This window comes from Sapajus apella, unplaced genomic scaffold (genome assembly GCF_009761245.1).
Source record: "Sapajus apella isolate SASKATOON/1434 unplaced genomic scaffold, GSC_monkey_1.0 scaffold292, whole genome shotgun sequence".
NCBI classification, from domain to species: domain Eukaryota; kingdom Metazoa; phylum Chordata; class Mammalia; order Primates; family Cebidae; genus Sapajus; species Sapajus apella.
The window spans coordinates 32,171-51,032 of record NW_022437232.1 but is presented as its reverse complement, the minus strand read 5'-3'; the positions used below and the strand labels follow the sequence as shown (position 1 = coordinate 51,032).

The 18,862-nt window shown below is 32.4% G+C and overlaps 1 protein-coding gene and 1 pseudogene across 2 annotated transcripts in view; both read left to right on the top strand.

Moving 5' to 3' along the window:
* Window positions 1-18,862, top strand: part of LOC116545576 (rap1 GTPase-GDP dissociation stimulator 1-like) — a 128,508-nt gene that overhangs the window by 79,442 nt on the left and 30,204 nt on the right. For both annotated transcript variants that reach the window (XM_032272117.1, XM_032272116.1), the window contains exons 3-4: window positions 6,495-6,617; window positions 13,682-13,807. In XM_032272117.1, coding sequence (XP_032128008.1) covers window positions 6,495-6,617; window positions 13,682-13,807 — 249 coding nt within the window. The remainder of the gene's footprint in view (window positions 1-6,494; window positions 6,618-13,681; window positions 13,808-18,862) is intronic.
* Window positions 16,366-16,518, top strand: LOC116545578 (annotated as a pseudogene).

The following is an 18,862-nucleotide window of genomic DNA, read 5'->3' as shown; positions in this document are numbered from 1 at the left end:
TAGTGATAGCTATCTCTTAAGATGATACTGTGAGCCACTTGACTCTTTGTTTAGGCAAAGATTAATGTTGATTATAAGTGACTAATTCCCCCCCCCCTTTTTATTTATCTTTTCTGTGTACCTTTCTGTTGTTTTGTTTTCCTGGAAAAGTGGAGTAATTTTATATCACATTTGAATAAAGTAGTATTTCCTTAAATAGATTTCTTGGATTACTCATTTTCTTAGATGCCCTATTAAGAAATGACTTAGTTGATAAATAGTGTATAATCCTATTGGCTCAGAGTAATCATTAGCAAATTGAGGTCTTAGAATCTTGCAGATGCCAAATCTCTTTATTTACTTAATATTTTTCCCTAGGGGATTTGACAATAGAATGGAGATCGATCTTTTGATGAAAATATTCCTATACTATGTTTTACAGTACCCTCATTCTCTTGGTCTGCAGTAAGAAATCCATATTTCTTATAGGTAAATATTCATATCTTCAATAATTCAACTTCTTGGTGAACAATCTAGTTATATAATCTGCTTATCCCACAGTCATTAACACATTTCCTCATGGGGTTTACATTCTCAATAAATGTATATTATATTTTAACAATGTAACTTAAATTTTTTTAGCAACTGCTTTATGACCTACTCAGTGGTAACTTTAAAGAAAATAGTCAAACTAGCAGATCTCCCTGCTTATTCTAGTGATGATTTCCATACATATAATTTCCCCCACTCCCACATCCTACATTATCCCTGGAATTGAAATGAGTACAAGACTATCAAAATCATTTACTGTAATTTTATAAAATGAATCCCATAACTTAGTTTTTTAGTGAGATCTGTTTCTGATGGTGAATCATTGTATAAATGGGTCTTTGTTCTGATATCTTTCTTTTCCTGACTGCATATGTCCTTTTTTTAAAACTCTTGCATTTCATGTTCCCTTTGTTTATTTAAGCCCCTCAATCAATTTTCTTCATTGGGGGAAAAAGTTGTCATCAGTGAAAGATGGTTATTTTTTAAATTATCATCCCTGCCATTCCCACTTTATATACTTCCATTTTCTTTTAGAAACATTAATTTCTCATTTGTCTGGCCCTTACTTTAATCTGTTTATATTCAGCATATTTCTTTTCTGTGTTTTCATTCTGGTTTTTTTTTTCTTCAGATGGAGCCTCACTTTGTTTCTCAGGCTAGAGTGCAGTGACATGATCTCAGTTCACTCTTCTGCCTCCCAGGTTCAAGCGATTCTCCTGCCTCAGCCTCTAAGTAGCTGGGATTACAGGCATCTACCACCATGCCCAACTAATTTTTGTATTTTTAATAGAGATGGGGTTTCACCATGTTGGCCAGGCTGGTCTTGAACTCCTGACCTCAGCTGATCAGCCTGCCTTGGCCTCCCAAAGTGCTGGGATTATAGGTGTGAGCCACCATGCCCATTCTTCAGTCTGTTTAAGCCTCCTTCATTCTTTGTATACTTAGTTGCCTTTCTCTCATTTAATCGCTGCCTCAGTTTAGCCATCCCCAAATACTGTACATCTCTTTCTCATGCAATTGTCTTACTTTAGTTCTTACTCTTCTAAAATGTGTAACATAAAAATATTTTTCACATAGTAATTTGGCAAATCAGATCAAAGTATAGTAATAAACATAAACTTCTAAATGACAGTTGTAGGAAGAAGAGCATTGGACAAGGAATCACAAAAACTGGCTTCTTATTCGTTTTCTATAATCTTATATGGCCTTATTTGTTGAATGAAGAACATGACCTATCATCCCTATCTCAGATGGCTTTTAAAATGAAGAGATTAATATGTTTGAAAATGCTTTGAAAATTAAAAAAAATTCTCAATAAAAAATTGAGACAGTGTTTGTGGAAGTCAGATAACATTAAAAAGATTGAATAGCTTTTAATCAGAGACCTTTTAATGAGAACAGTGTGAGTCTCATAAGTAGGAAATAGCTAAAATGGTAGGATGTGGGGGGTGGCATTTCAGAGAGGGAACATCATATGCAGAAAGGAGTTATGAAATAAGATGATTAATATGGATTACTATAAGTAATTTAGTATGGCTGGAGTGTAGGATGTCCATGGAGGAGTATCAGGAGATAGGATTAGGAAATATGGATGTGCTTGAGTGTTTAATGAAAAGATATGGAGGATTACTTAAAAACTTAAAGGAATGACATAAACTTTGCATTTTCAGAAGTTTATTCTTATACTATTGTAGATGAAAAATGGGGACAGGGAAGGGGAGGCAAACTGGAGTTGGGGATACTTGAGGAAGCTGTTGGCATTTAACAAAGGGCAGAACCAAGAACTTGTAGTAACATGAATGTATAAGGGAAAACGATATATGCAAAAGACAATAGTGAAATGAAATCTATGGACCTATGTTTTGATTAAATGTGGGTGGCAGGGAGCTATTTACTAAAAGAGAAAATTTTATAATTATTCTAGGGTGTCTGGTTTAAATGGGATTCCTGTCATTCACTGAGATAGAGACCAAAGTGAATTTAAAGGAAAGGGTAAATTTGATTTTGATTTTGTTAAATTTGAGATATGTAGCTATATCCAAGTGCAAATGTTTTGTTTTCTGTTGCATAAAAGGAGAGGATTGGGGACTTGTCTCTGTGGTAAATGAAGCCCTGGGCATAGATCAGATCACCCAAAGCAGCATGTGGCTAAATCTCTGTTACACCCTATTTTAAAAATCTACCCCTTGAGAAATACACAATTCCTCAGAAACCTTAATACCCATGGCCCCCCTTTGAGTCATATTTCTGGTCCTTGTAGTTAATCCCAAGTCTGAGTCTTCAGTGAAAACCTGTCTTCTCACAATCTGCCATAAGGATCCCTAGGCCACTATTTTACCACTTCTTTATTGTTCTCATAACACTATGTAAAACTTGAAATGTTTTTTATTACTCTAAAGCTATATTACCAATCTAATCCAAATACACTTTTAACCTAATAGGGTCTTAGTAATAGCAGTCATTATTTTTATTTTTCTAACCTGGAGCTTACTATAAATTGGTTATAAAATGCTTTTCATTAGTTTATCCTCATGAAACCTATATGCTATTATAACATTGTAAATTCAGTTTATTGTAGTAGCATACCTGGAAATTCCCTCTTGGTATTTAACTGTAAAGCCAATTATTTAAATATATTAACTTGGCAGCTTTAGAACTTGAGGCTTTCTCAAAGTATAACCTTACATTGTGAGTTCCCTCCCATTCTTCTTACTCCCTCCTTTGTAATACTTTGATTGGCCTTGAGGAATTGTGTGAGTTGTGCTTTAGCTTCTGCTCATATGACTTTATAGCCTGGGTTCTTGATTTACTCTTCTTTCAAGTTTCTCTGGCCTCATTGCCCAGTTTTCCTTTTCTTTTCTATATCTGGCAGTGTCTTAACTAAGCTGTCTCCTTGCCACCGGGAGGTCAGATGGAGTGGAGGGCTTCAGGGACAGAGTGAGTGCTGGAAGAACTCTAAGGGCTATTGTGATGGATATGATATGACTCCTGCCTCAGCTCCCACAGATACACTTTAAAGTAGTAATTGCCCATCATATATGGGTCCTTCAAAATTCAAGGACTGCCAGCTGCCTTTAATTTGTAGGCATTCTTAAACATTTTTATGACTGCACCTAGATGTGAAGGAGGAGAAAGATGTTAAATTGATTCCTGCAAACATTTAAAAGGAGTGTGGTTAAAATGTCAATAGTAGACTGGCGGCAGATAGTGAAGAGACTACCTTTTTTTAAAAAAGAAGACTCCTGATCACAGTGCATGGTTTTTAGTCTTGTTTTTTGTTTGTTTATTTGTTTTAACAAGTAGCCATTCATTTGGATATGCAAACATCAACCTGTGACTACTTCTTAATGCCATTTTAAAATTGTTTCAAGAGTGTTTACAGATACCTGAGAACATCCTCAGTTCACAGGTCAGTATACATTTTTTTGCATTAAGAAGTAGGAGGCAGAGGTTGCAGTTAGCTGAGATCATGCCACTTCACTCCAGCCTAGTTGAAAGAGTGAGACTCTGTCTCAAAAAATAAAAATATAAATAAAAAACATATATATATATATATATATTTATGTGTGTGTATATGTGTGTGTGTGTGTGTATATATATACATATATATGTATATGTATATGTATATATAGGTAAATATATATATATATGTGGGAGCCAAACATTGAGTACATATGGACCCAATGAAGAGAACAGCAGACACTGGGACCTACTTGAGAAGAGAGGGTAGGAGGAAGCTGAGTATTGGAAACTACGTATTAGGTACTATGCTTATTACCCAAGTTACTAAACAGTCTTTACACTGAATCCCCATGACATGCCATTTACCTATGTAACAAACCTACACAGGTACCCTAAACCTAAAATAAAAATTTAAGAAATAAAAAAATACGCTTTATTTATTGGACAGTGGTATTTTAGTGATAAAGTACAAATTTGTCCTTTGCTTTTTTATGCCAAAGAAAAATAGTAGTTCCCAGACATCTACATTCTAAACCTATATAGAAATCTGCATGCTAGCCGGTAAAAAGAATTCTTGTTAGATTTTTCTAAATTGTAAGTCAGATTTATATGAAAAATCAGGTTATATTTTTTCCTTTTATTTCTTTGGTAATAGCAATGAAAATACTATTTTAAAATTCTGGATTCATGTTTAGTACAGCTATTCTCCCAGTTCACTGGATTTAATCTGTGCAAAGTATCATTTGAGTGCAAGAGTTAGCATTGTTTTATTTTGTTTTTGTCTTGCCCCTGACATTCTACTCTGATATTAAGCCATTCTTTTATAGTTAAATGAGACATGCGTGGGTGATTTGCAGTTAACTGCTCGCCCCCACACATACAAATGCCTCAGCTTCGTATCTAATCATGATTCATGCCTTATGCCAGACTCTTGCTGTCATCCCAGTACCAGCAGATTGTGGGGCTAGACCCCTGGGGCAGTATGACCCAGTGTTCTAAGGTTATGTATTTTCTGGTAGCAATGGTCAGAGAAGGAAAGATTTTAACAGGGCAAATTAAGTTTAGCTTTTTATGGCTTTTTGCTTTTTTTTTTTTTTTTTTAAAAAAAAGAATCTTAGATGTCCCATTTTCAAGTGATACCTTAAAAACTTTTTTTTTTAGTCCAATAAAATAAAAGCACAAACTGGAGTGTTACCATTCTTTAACTCCAAATCCTGGTAGTCAGGGGGTACAGTGGTTTTTCACTTTCCTCAAACCCATGATTAGAAATACATTTTACATACAGTACATATATACTTACAGGCACATATACATCTGCATACACATAATTCAAACCAAAATTTCAATAATAGCGTTTGACCTTACCACGTGCAATTTTTTCTCTTTTTTCTTGTTGTAGATGTTGTTAATTCTTTCTCTCTTTTTAACCAGTTTCTGATCTTCATTCCCCAAGCAGATTTTAGTGCTTACTAATGGATTGGGACCCACAGTTTAAAAAACTGTATTAAACAATCAGTACTTATTATAAAGAAATATGTTTCTTACTTTTTTGTGGACTTTCTCAAATGTTAAAAATGATTTTCCTACTCTTTAGTGATCACAGCAGCTGCCATTTAGTTAACAAGAAACTTTTAGGGTTTTCTGTTATTTGTATGTACATCTAAGGATCTAAAGGATACGGAGGAGCTACATATAGAAACAAATTTCAATTGAATGTTTTAATGAACCTTATAACCCTCTAGCTTTAAACACATGCCATTTCTCTTCATTGTTTACAAATAATTTATTTCCTTGAGCTTTTCTTTATTTTTGTCTTATATTTTAATAGGTCATTCTTTCAGTAACATACATGAAGTAGCTTGTTTCAATAGGCCCTTTATTTGTATTTTAACAAAAAAGAGGCCTCTTGAATTTCTGTATCACCAAATAGAGTTCACAATACCATGGAGTTTTGTAATGTACTATTTCCCGTCTTCATTAATGGTGGTGTGAATGAGTTGTATGAAAAGCATGGGAGTCATGGAACCATATAATCACCTCGACTCTCATTTATTCATTCCATATAAAATGATAGGAGGTGAGTTTTTTGTCTATATGATTGCCATTTTTTAAAGTTGTTATAGCATTATAGGGAACCATAGAGTTGATATAATCGCTCTTAGAATTCAGAAGAGATACAGAAAAAAGCATTTCTATTCTGAATAGAAAGGGTTAGAACTAACATTGAGAATAAATTTGGTATGCAAATGATATATTCAGAAGGAACTTCTGTATAGTCTGTTAATAAAATATTATCAAGTGTTCTGTGCAGATTAAAACTCAAGATAAAAGCAGCTTATGGAGCAGAAGGTAATTTTATATAAACATATATATTTGAATGTATACTGAAACTAATTTCCATTATGGGTGGGAAAAATTCTTAAAGAATTTATTGTAGATAACAGTTGTCAGTGTTAGCATTAAAGATTTTCATTGAAGCTCTTTGTATGTATCTCTTGTAGATATGGAAACAAGTGAAAAAATCCAAGCAAGTGGAATACTTCAGCTGTTTGCAAGTCTGTTGACTCCACAGTCTTCCTTCAAAGCCAAAGTAGCTAACATCATAGCAGAAGTAGCCAAAAATGGTGAGGTTTACCTCAAGAACTTTTCTGCTGGGAACATCTTCAGTTTTACATCTTACTTGTCAGTATGCTTTATTCATTTATGTTTTAATTTTGTAGATTAGACATTTTTAAATTTCATTTATCTTTTGTTCAGCTCTTCATGTAATTGTTTTAAATGAGTATAGTTATAGTCATCCACACATGTCCCATTTGATAACCCATTCTTTCTCAGTAGAATTATGGGAAAGCTCTGCTACTCTCAACTATACTTGCGTTATTTATTACTTTGAGTATAAGATTCTTAAATTTGCCACTGAGTCATTTATCTTTTTTGTCATAAGAGATAGCATATTTTAAAATATTTATGTTTGTTTGTGTTATATCCACATAAACTTACTGTTCTTTTTTAGTTTTGCCTACTGTTCCGATATTGGCACTTGACTTTAGTATAGTGGGAATATATGTTCTATTTTCTGCACTCACCTTTGTGGAAAACCTATATTTCTTAAGTTTCCATGTAAGTTCCATTTTTCTTAAGCTTTCATGTAAGAATACTCTGGAAAAAAAAATGACAAAGTTTAGAATACTTAATCCATCACATTATGTACTGTGTATACACTGAGACTCACATTCTTTGGATGAATTATATCATAGCATAAATATTTGCATATGGTCATGCAAATTCAGTCAGTTTTGAGGAAAACACTGAATTTCTAGAGCAATTTTTAAGCATAAGAGAAGGTCATACTATATATAATACCTTTAATGTGCCTCAGTTTGTCAGTTTTACATTATTTTTTAGCCTTTTATTTAATATGTTTCATATATTATTCTTTAAAGCAAAAGAATTTAAAAATTCTGGCTTCATTTGTGTAATTATCATGGCAGGTAGCTTTGTAAAGTACCAGAATATGTTGATTTGGGCTGGTAAAACAATGTATTTTTAGGTGTGCTATCAAAAAGAAAATTGTTGTGAAACTGTGTCATTTATGTAGAGGTTCTCAAAATGCTTTGCAAGTTCTAGTTAGATTCTATATTGGCATATCATTTTTTGGTGGTTGTTAGAAAATTGGCCACCTATCACTCTTATATGTCACATCTAAGAAGCAGATATAGTTTGAAAATGAATTCTTTCCAGACATGGCTTGTTAAGCTGGACCATCCACTGTCTGAATTAGCTTAGACACAAAGCATCTTGGCTTTTAAAAGCAAGTGTTTTAACTTTGTTAGAGTTACAATATAGATTTCCAGAAATCAAGGTAGAGATTCCACAGTTTTTATCTTAAAATCCTTTTTTTAGTGTTCTTGTATTGTAAATTCAGAAATTTTGGATGACAGATTTTTGTGAAATGGATTGCCATTCCTATATGCTCTTACTTAATAATATTCCTCATAATGCTCTGTCACAATTTCATGACAACTCTGCTGTGAAGAGTTTCTTCTGGTTATATTCTAGTAGATGACAGCTATGTTCTAAAGATATAATAGAATTTTTAATGTTTATACTTTTAATCAGAGGCTGGTAACGGGCATATCACTAACCTCCACTGGTTAAAATAAATAGGATACATTGGTATATTAGTACTGTGACCACATTACTTTTTTAAGTAATTGGATGAGAAAGTGGACCGGAATCTTGTTGAGTGGTTTTTTTGGGGGTTTTTTGAGACAAGATCTTGCTGTGTCACCCAGGCTGAAGTATAGTGGCAGGATCACGATTCACTCCAGCCTTGACCTCTTGGGCCCAAGCGATCCTCCCACCGCAGCTTCCTGCGTAGCTGGACCATAGGCATGTACCACCATGCCTGGCTAATTTTTTAATTATTATAATTTTTTGTAGAGACAGGGTCTCTCTATGTTGCCCAAACTTGTCTTCAACTCCTGGGCTCAAGGGATCATCCCACCTCGGCCTCCCAAAGTGCTGGGTTTACAGACGTAAGCCATTGCGCCTGGCCACTGAGTGTTCTTTTCAAAACAAGTACATATCTTCAGAAATGCAACCTGACACAACATAGTATTGGGCATGTATTTCTTGTTAGAAACTGACAGTGAAAAAGATTGTATGAACCAGAGAATATGAGGTTGGAAGTTAAATTGTTCATCTTTACTTTGCTGTGCACAGAGGAGAAATATCAGCATTTAATTCTTAGATTCAGATAAACCCCAAATAGGTTTTTGTGCATACAAAAAGAATCTTTAAAAATTAACACACCTTTTACTGACATTCAAAATTTAGAGGATTTGTAAGAAGTTCCATGGGTGAGTTCAGTGTGGGAGGGTAGCTTTGACTAGAACTTATAGTAAAAGATTTTTTAGACCTTTTAACTGTGTTATTCCCTTATATAATAGACTTGAGAATGATATGAGGTAAAAGGACAAATAAGCAAGATATGATGTGTCTGTGAATATTTCAGAATTGGACTCTCAAAGTAATAATAATAGTAATAGTGCTTAATGCTAGCTATGATTTTGTGACCACATAATTTAAGTGTCATGTACATTATTTCAATCCCATGTGAATTAGGGTTATTTTATATACATGAGAAAACATGGAAGCTAAATATCTTGCCTATCATCACACTTATGTGATAATAGTTGGATTTTGTGCTCTAGTTTGTTTTCTCTCCTTTCATTTTTTTTTTTTAGTAAATGAGATTTTATGTTGGCAGTGGAATGTGTAGAGGTGGTCTGAATACAGGGGTAGTAGCATGTAACCTGAAAGATTCGGCTGGTAACTGACATGAAAATGTATAAAAACCAGCAAAAGTTGAAACTGCTTTATGTCTGTTGCTGTAAAGCAGCTCCCTGCCTTTGACCGTAGCAGCAGTAGACTCACCCGGGAACTTGTTAGATGCAAATTCTTGGATCCACTCACTCAGACTTACTGAATCAGGGACTCAGGAGTGGGCCCAACCATCTGTTTTAACAAGTCTTCTAGGTGATTCTGATGAGTATAAAGCTTGAGAACCAAGTTTCAGTCTAAAGCAGTACAGAATCAGTAGTTTCGATTAACATTACTCTTTTTTGTTCTTCTGTGTACTTTATCATATTGCAAAGTGTTTATCAAAACTTCCATCTGAGTGCTTTTAACAAAAGAGTGCAAGACCTTCGGTGAGCACTAACCACAAATACAGAAGTCTCCTGTTCTGTCTTATTAATTTTATTTATTTTAATTTTGTCCTCTACTCCATAACAGATACATGTAGTACGTGTTTATTTTAGTATAAAATGCATGCGTGCCCTAGAAAAATCATTGAATAAAGTTGAGACTTCAGAAAAACGCACTATGTTGTCAGGTAGCTTAAAGTATACCTTGAAACCTCAGGGTTGGAAGCTTAACCTTAGTCATTTTGTAAGAAAGATCATCAGTACTTTCTTTAAAAACTAGGGCGGTACAAAGTGTGAATGGAAAATATAAATGTCACTCATTCTTTTATATTCATGCCTCATAGTTTTCCTTGTTTTTGAAAAGAAAAGCTAAGAATTAATATGGGGAGGTTATTAGAGAAAATTGAAATGTGAATATATATTATGATTTAGTCTCATAAACACTAAGGTAGACTGTACTACTTAGTGTTTTTATTTGGCTTGAACATTTGTTTTAAAAGAGTTTTAAGGTAGCTGAAAGTGGAGAAAGTAGACCAGGTTTTTTATTATTTGAGGATATGTGAGAGGGATATAAATCTCAGTATATTTAAAAAGAAAATAATTTTATTTTGTGGTTTTCATCACAGCCTGTACTTTATGATGCTGCTGGATGAATATGTAATTCAAGTAGGTTTGAGAAAGTAAAAGCAAAAAAGTAAAGTGTTAACACTCTAGATTTAGAAAAGAATAGAAATAATCAACAATTATTTAATGAATATATTACTGCAGTCAAAGAGAAAAACATTAGTCTTAGGTGGAAATCAGCTTTTTATATTTATTGATATTGAAATAGAGCAATGCCTATTCCTTCAAACCTCTGTGTTAAATTTCTATATTAACTTATATGTGTTTTGCAAAAAAAAAAAAAATGAATTCTATGCTGTATAGGCAAATACACATATATAGAAATACTTAGTGGCTCCTGCTTTCTACAGCATAATGTCATCCACTAACACTGATTTCTAGTCACTGTCATGTATCTCAGTTTCAGCCTCTCCCCCTTGCAGTACTGCCCTGCTCCCTTAACCAAAATTTTCAGTTCTCTGAGTTCATATTGCCAAGAGAGAAAATCTGATTTTCGCTTTTTTTTTTTTTAAGTTCATCACCATTGCTGTTTTTAGGAAATCTTTCAAAGTAGACCATCTCTTAAGCTACTGAGTCAGAATCCAGCGAGCTGTGAAAGGTAGCAGGTGTGAATGTAGAGAGGTATAAGTAATAGGAACCCCTTTGAAGAAAGATGACTGTCAGCCATTCTGAAGCCTCTCTAATGTAATATGTATAACATTTTAAAGATATTCTTATACATCCCTGGTATTTTTTAAAAATATATATCTGTCTGAAGCATGATAACTTCATGTCTTTAAAATTAGCTAGTGAGGGCTACCACTCTTAAAGATTTTTAGAAGAAATTTTTTTTTTGCTTTATCCAGGGACTGACAGTGACTAAAAGCTGAGGAATATATATATTAGCTTTGTTTCATCTTTATATGTTTTTGAGTAAAAATGGCTCCAAAAAGTTTTGATTCCATAATTTTTCTATAATTATTTATTCTCCATTATTCCAAAAATACTTGAAGCTATTGATTGTAGAGACAAAATTTTGAAAGATTGGTGTCATATATATAAAGCATAAGAGTAAAGAAACACAGTAATTCATTAATGTTGCCATTGCCTGAAGAATAACAATAACAAAACAAAATAATAAGATAAACAAGTTTTATTTATGAAATGAGTACAAATCATACCATTCCTAAATTTTTTGTTTTAGTGGTCAATGAGATCATCTTACTGTTGGGAACCAGACATTGTTCAGTGAAAAGTATAATGAACATCTGTCTTTAATATGAGTTAGTGGCATATTTTAGGATTTGAAATCTAGGCTAGGCATGGTGGCTCTCACCTATAATCCTAGTACTTTGGGAGGCAACTATGGGAGGATCACTTGAGACTAGAAGTAGAAGTTTGATACCAGCCAGGGCAGCAGAGTGAAACTCTGTCTATTAAAAAAAAAAAAAAAAAAAACAACTTGTGCAGGCATGGTGGCTCACGCCTGTAATCCCAGCACTTTGATTGGCCAAGGTGGGCAGATCACGAGGTCAGGAGTTCGAGATCTGCCAGCCTGATGAAACCTCATCTCTACTAAAAATACAACAACTAGCCAGGTGTGGTGGCATGCGCCTGTAGTCCCAGCTAATCAAGAGGAGGAGGCAGGAGAATTGTTTGAATCCAGAAGTGGAGGTTTCAGTGAGCCGAGACTGCACCATTGCACTCCAGCCTTGGTAACAGAGCAGCAATACTCCGTCTCAAAAAAAAAAAAAAAAAAAAAAAAAAAATTATCTAGGCCTGGTGGTACATGTGTGTAGTTTCAGCTACTCAGGAGGCTAAGGTCAGGAAGGATCCATTAAGCTCAAGAGTTCAAGGCTACAGTGAGCTATTATTATGCCATTGCATGCCAGCCAGGGTGAGAGGGTGAGACCTTGTCTCAGGGAAAAAAAGATTTGAAATCTATGAAGGGTCTAAAGTAACCATTAACTAAAGAGGTACATAAGCAGATTGATGTGTCATCTCCTATAGATGGTGATTGAATCCATGAACATGTATAGCATAATTTATTTTCTTAACATGAGTGATGGGATACTTAATATTACTGAGTTTAAACCATCAATGACAAACTCAAAGGTTAGTTGTTGACATAGGAAATAATCTCAGTCTTAGAAGTTTATATTACAAGGAATTTTTAGTGATAGAATAATAAGAAGGAGATGATAGGAATTAAATTCTTTAGGGAGAGAGGAATACCTCTGTGACTTATAGCTGTCTTAGTAGGAAAAGAAGTTGTCTCAGAGGTGACAGATGACAGAATAACCTATATGGTGTGCTCTAAGAATTTGAAAATGAAGGGAGAGGGAGGATTGCTTATGAGGGTACCTGTGGAACAAACTAAGGGGTCGACCACCTTGATAGTGAAAGTGAAAAGATAGTGATTTTTTAGTAGGACAGGGTATAGATAGAGAAATTAGTTCTTTATTAACTAACATTATTGACCAGAACATCCTTATGGTGAGTTGTGATGTCCAAAAGATAATTTGGTTATTGATATTGGAAAACTTTGATCAGTTACATATGTCCTTATGTTTTGTAGTGGTCCATCATGAGACACTGTTAAAAAAAAAAAAGTTTATGTTCAATCATGACTGTGGTGGTATCATGGGGAGTTAATACATAGAGAATGGTATGCCATAAATATAAGGAAAAAATGAGTTTGAAATTTGAGAAATCTTAATTATTCAGTGCTTGAGACCTATAAATGTATGGGTGCAGCAGCAGATATGAGTGAGCCATAAAACAGATTTTAATAAAGGACAGGAATGAAGATAAGAAGTGGATGATTCCACTATATCTTACCAACCAAAAAAGGATATATTATTTTTTAATGGTCATTGAACCCCTTTAAAAAATATATATATATAAATATATATATATATATATATATATTTTTTTTTTAAGAAAACAGTGAAAAATTAGGCAATTTGATGGCTTAGTTTATAACTGTAGTACTTTAATCATCAGGCTCGCAGAAATACATTGCCATTGTTTCCATTATCACACATACTGCTTCCAAAGCTCATCAAGTTATTACAAGAAGATAGTGATAAACTAGTTGTAATGAAAGTTAATTAAAAATCCTTTTGGTTTATGGCAGAGGCTATCAGCAAACAAAAATATGACCCCACTCATTTGTGTATTCTATGAAGCATTTAGTAGGGCTCTAATAGGGTACTTTTGAACAGAAATGTACTCTTCAAATATTCAGCTACCTTTTCAAGATGGTTTTTAAATACCATATATTAAAAGTAGGTATTTATTTTGTTGGAGGGGTTGATTTATGTAAATTGTGAATTGTTAGATTTTTAATTAAATATGTCTCTTATTTTCAGAGTTTATGCGAATTCCATGTGTGGATGCTGGATTGATTTCACCACTGGTGCAGCTGCTAAATAGCAAAGACCAGGAAGTGCTGCTTCAAACGGGCAGGGCTCTAGGAAACATATGTTACGATAGCCGTAAGTGTTGACATATAAGTACTACACATACATTTTTAAGAATTATGATATTCAGACTAATCTACTTTGGTGTTAGCACTGACTGTTCTAGGCTAAAACACTAACATGGGTCAGTATGATTTAGCACTGCTTATTTAACAGAATTTATGGAGATTTGGGCCATTGTATTCTTACCTAAGAAATCACAGGAAATGAATTGTTTTCCTCTATTATCACAAATGATATTTTCAGAGGAAATTAAGTCAGTTTCTAAGAAATTGGGCTTTAAGTTGAGAAAAAATACATATGTCCATCTTCTCAATTAGGTTTCATTGAAGTAATATCTCTGAATGAGAATGGTTATGGACACAGTTTTTTAAAGTTTCTATGTCTGTCCAAATACATTTTTAATTACTTACAATTCAGTAAAACCAATCATAAAAACCATTCTCTTCTCAAAAGCTAGATTGGCCCATTGCATTTGTATTGACTTCATTCCTATTTGTCATTATATCATTGTCATCCTCACCACCTTCTATAATATACTGTTCTTACTAGGCAAAGAGCAAGAACTGGGGTATGGGTATATTGTAGCTCTGTTACCATTTCTTCTTTCCCTTTTTACATATAAACAAAATACAGAAAAAAATCTTAAGTATATTTAGCTTAATTAGGGTTATCCTGATTTTCCTTAGATTTCTATTTTCTGAGCCAAAACACATATTTTATCATTCACCTATAAAACCTCCTAGGAATTTAGTTTTATTTCTATAGCTAGGATAACTTTTAATGCTTATTTTCCCCATTGAGTATTTGACTCAAATGAGTTATATTTTGTGTACAAATGCAAAAGATATGGCCCTTTTATAATAGCCAGTCCTCCGAAAAGTGATTTATGCATATGAGCCAGAAAGAAAGGACATAAATACCTTCATTTATGATATAAGAAAGAAGTAGGAAAAAGCATTGAAACTACAGTTGTAACTCATATATAGCAGGAGTGGTAAAACTAGCCTCAGTGATTCTCCTTTTTTCACTTTTTCTGAAATAGGAGTTATAATAGCCATAAGTATTGAAATATCAATAATTATTCTGAGGACATAGATGTCTTAATATAAATTTTAACTCATAGTTTTTAATTCCCAATATAGCCTGTAAATCTGCATATCTGCACCTTCCTTCCAGTTCTTTTTATCATAGGTTGTTAGCTTTATTTAAAAAATTCTATTACTTTATGTTTATAACTTTGTGTTTTTATATTTAGGGTTTTTATTAAGCACCATAGTTTATAATATCAGCTTTTAAGAATGAACCGCTTATTGTATATTTATATGATTAATTTTAGCAAAATATATTAAAAAGACCTCAGCTGAGTAAACGATTAATGACTGTACTTGGAGAGTATTGATTATTGCTGTTTTTATTCTTATCCTTCTGTGTTTGTAACTGGAATGTAAGGGTACCAAAAGTATTCTTTAAACCTTGTTCATTTTAGTTATTCTTGAATATACATTGTTTGAACACAGAGAATATTACCTGTTTTGAGAACTTTTGTCCTGGAGTTTCTCCTATTGATAAAATAGGAGAAATACAAACAGTGATAGTTTGTCTCATATTGCTTTGGTTTTTGTGGGCATAGAGTAATTTTATTTCCTGTGTATTCTAAAGAACCTTGAACTTAAGATAATAAATGTCTAGTTAGTTAACAAGATCATTCTTTTGCTGAAACTGAAGTCTATTATTATAGTATTTATCACATTTATTTACTTTATCTTATGAGGTATACAATATAAAGTTCTATGGATATCCTTTAAGCTATGAAGTTAATTTTTTTTTATTTCATTGTAAGTATTTATAGCCAACTTATCCTCATTTAGTTCAGTGGAAATCAGAGCTAAATGGTTAATTAAGCATAGTAAATACAGGTCATATTTTTATACTTATAAACTTCAGTTCAGGAAAATGAAGTTGGAAGTCTTAAAAATGAATAAATATGAGAAGTGATTCATTACTTACTGTAAATATATGATGAAAATGTATTTGTTGTGCCATGCTTTCATATGCATATAATTTCTATAGACTGCATGCCTTCTTACCCTTTTATTTAAAATTAAATTCGGTGAACTTCTTAGTGATTTCTCTAGAATGATTGTAGGACAGTTGTGGTATTTATACTTGAATTACAAGAATAATATAAAATTCTGTAAATGTGTGGTTGATTTGTTAATTTACTTGAAATGCATTTCTCTTTTTATTTTGTGGCTAGAAATGTTATTAATTCACCAATCTTCTTCACTCTCAGGAATGTAATGCTTCATTTTTAAAAGGAGTATAGAAAACTACATGATAGCCTTGTGATCAATACAAAGAATCTTTATTTTTCAAATAAAGTATGTTTTAAAGTTCATATATTTGTGTTTTATCAAACTTATCTGTGAGGCTAATCAGTTGATTTCTATTTTATTAATGTACTCCAAATGAGTAATTTTTTTAATGTAGGTTTATTCAGGATGATAGTAGGCTTACAACAGATAGTAATGTTGACGTAAATAGAAAGTGGTATAAGAATTCACTGTTGGATTGCCTCTCAGCCTTTTGGCTAAGATCAAGTGTAGAATTCACTATTGGAGATAAAAATTTGAGAAATTCTTACATGTTCTGTAGATTTTTACTTTGACACATGAAAAGTAAAGTATTACCTAGCACATTTCAGTTAGCATAGTGTATTTGAAAGGAGACAAGCTCCAACTGTAGAAGGAATTACCATAAAATCCATGTAAATCTTTGGAGAAAAACTAGGTCAGATTTCAGTTTTTACCAGCCTTGACAGTGCCCATTTTAGGAACTCTTCCTAATGGAAGAAAACAGTCTTATATAATCCTAACATGAGATAACAGACTGACATTCTGCTAAATGGGATGGAGTAAAGCTTTGTTGCTGATGAACTTTTTGAATCCCAGTCTCCCTCTTGCATATAGAAATGAAAGAATCACTGGCTTGAGAATGTTTTTCATTTAAAATGCTTGGTCTTTTTTCTTCCAGAGAGCCTGTGAGGCACTTTATTTGTAGATTTCTCTTTCAAAGTATCCAGACTTATGACATAAGCAATATTTTTAAATGCTACCCTTTAACTTTGCCAAAATAACTCTTTTTATGAGAAGTTCGCAATCTTTCAGATCAGAGAAGAAAGGAAAATTGTGTTTCAGTTTGGAAAGAAATAATCAAAATTGTGCATTTGATGGGATATACCAGGAAATGTGGCTTTAAAGCCCAGTATTATCGTATTTCAGAAATGCATGCCTTTGGCCTATTTACACTTCTATTCCAAAGGTGTTATAATAAAGAAGATTATGTTCTTATATAGCCATCTTTGTGGCATTCTTCATTTTATTGATTTGTTTATATAACTGCACATTTTAAATTGTTGATATACTTAAATGGCCTTTAGTTTTAAAAAGCTTTATGTTAAATTCCCATCCTATATTTATAATTCCTGGGGATAAATTGGTGATTTGAGACTAGTGTTCAGTTTGTGGATATTACTGCTTGAGGTCAGGAAATAATTGTTACTTGATCTACTTTTAAAAGATATTAGTAGAGTCTAGAAGAAAGTGATTACATGAAACTAAATATTTGAAATATTTGTGCCTTTTTATACACAGAGGAAGAATAACGTACAAATCAAAGATGTTTTAAAATTAAACAAATATACCTCTTTACAGAAATAAAATTAATGTTTATTATGTAACTGGTACTATTATTGGAAAGATTTGCACACTTAAGCTTTTATGATATGCTATCTTACATGAGATTAAAAAGTTGTATTTTTCCTCACTGATGAGTAAATAAATATTAAAATGAGCCAGTGTTTGTGAAGTGAAATATTGTTTATTCATTGATATCAAGTGTAAATGGGAAGGATGCTGAAACATATGCATGTATCCATTTGTATATTGGTAATTCTTGTACTACACTATTTTTATATAAAGGCTTTTTATATAAAAATAAAGCCTCTACACTATTTTAATACAAAGGCTTTATTTTTATATAAAAAGCCTTTATATAAAAATAGTGTAGAAGGAATTCATTGTTCTTCCTGCAAATGCTGAAAAATAGTTACTAATAATTCTACAATATTTTATTATATAAGTTGATCAGAAAGCATATATTAATATAATACAGAAATACTTTGAAATTGCCAAAATAATCAAAGTATATTTGCAGCAGTTACATTCAAAAGGGAACTATTTATATCCAACATTTAAAATATATGTTTATTTCAGTGATATCAATTAGGTTAATTGATTACTTATATTTGTTATGTTATTAAAGTCTCATGCAAGTCTTATCCTATTTTCTTTGTTATTCAGTTTTAGAATAAAACAATTATCAGTCTGTAAGTAGTATAAAATTAAGATTATTTAATTTTCATCAATTAATCTGTTGTATTTTATGGTGAGTTTATTATTAAAGTACATCATATATATAAAAATAAACAATATGCTACTACTACTTTTAGAGATAGTAATTATGACTATTATCACATGAAAGCATTCCACTATAGAGACATTCTAAATATAGATTGAAGTAGATGTTGTTTTGTAACTCTGTCATAAGCTCTAAAAACAAGCATATGCCATTAAGGAGCTTTTGAAATGGTAGAAAAAATAAAATGAACAAAGGAACACAACTTGAGTACAATTACAGAGCACACACTAAATATATGTTTTCTTATCAGAATGAAAATAAATATTAACTGTAGCTTTTTTTAGAAATTAACTAAATATTGCATTCCTTAGAAAAAAATAGAATTTGTTTAAAAATTAATATAATTATAAAAATATAAAATTTTAATATAACCCCTAGAAAGTGGATATTGCAAATGAATGTGATTTCCAGCTCTACCAAGTTACCATTTAATCTTTCTGATTTTAGTTTCCTCATTGGTAGAATAAGTTTGTGTGGATTAAGTATGTTTTATATAAAAACTGTGTGTGACTCAGTGTAATACATACAGTAAGATACAAAAGATATTTACATAAAGATACAGAAGCCATATAAAGAGAGGCAAAGATA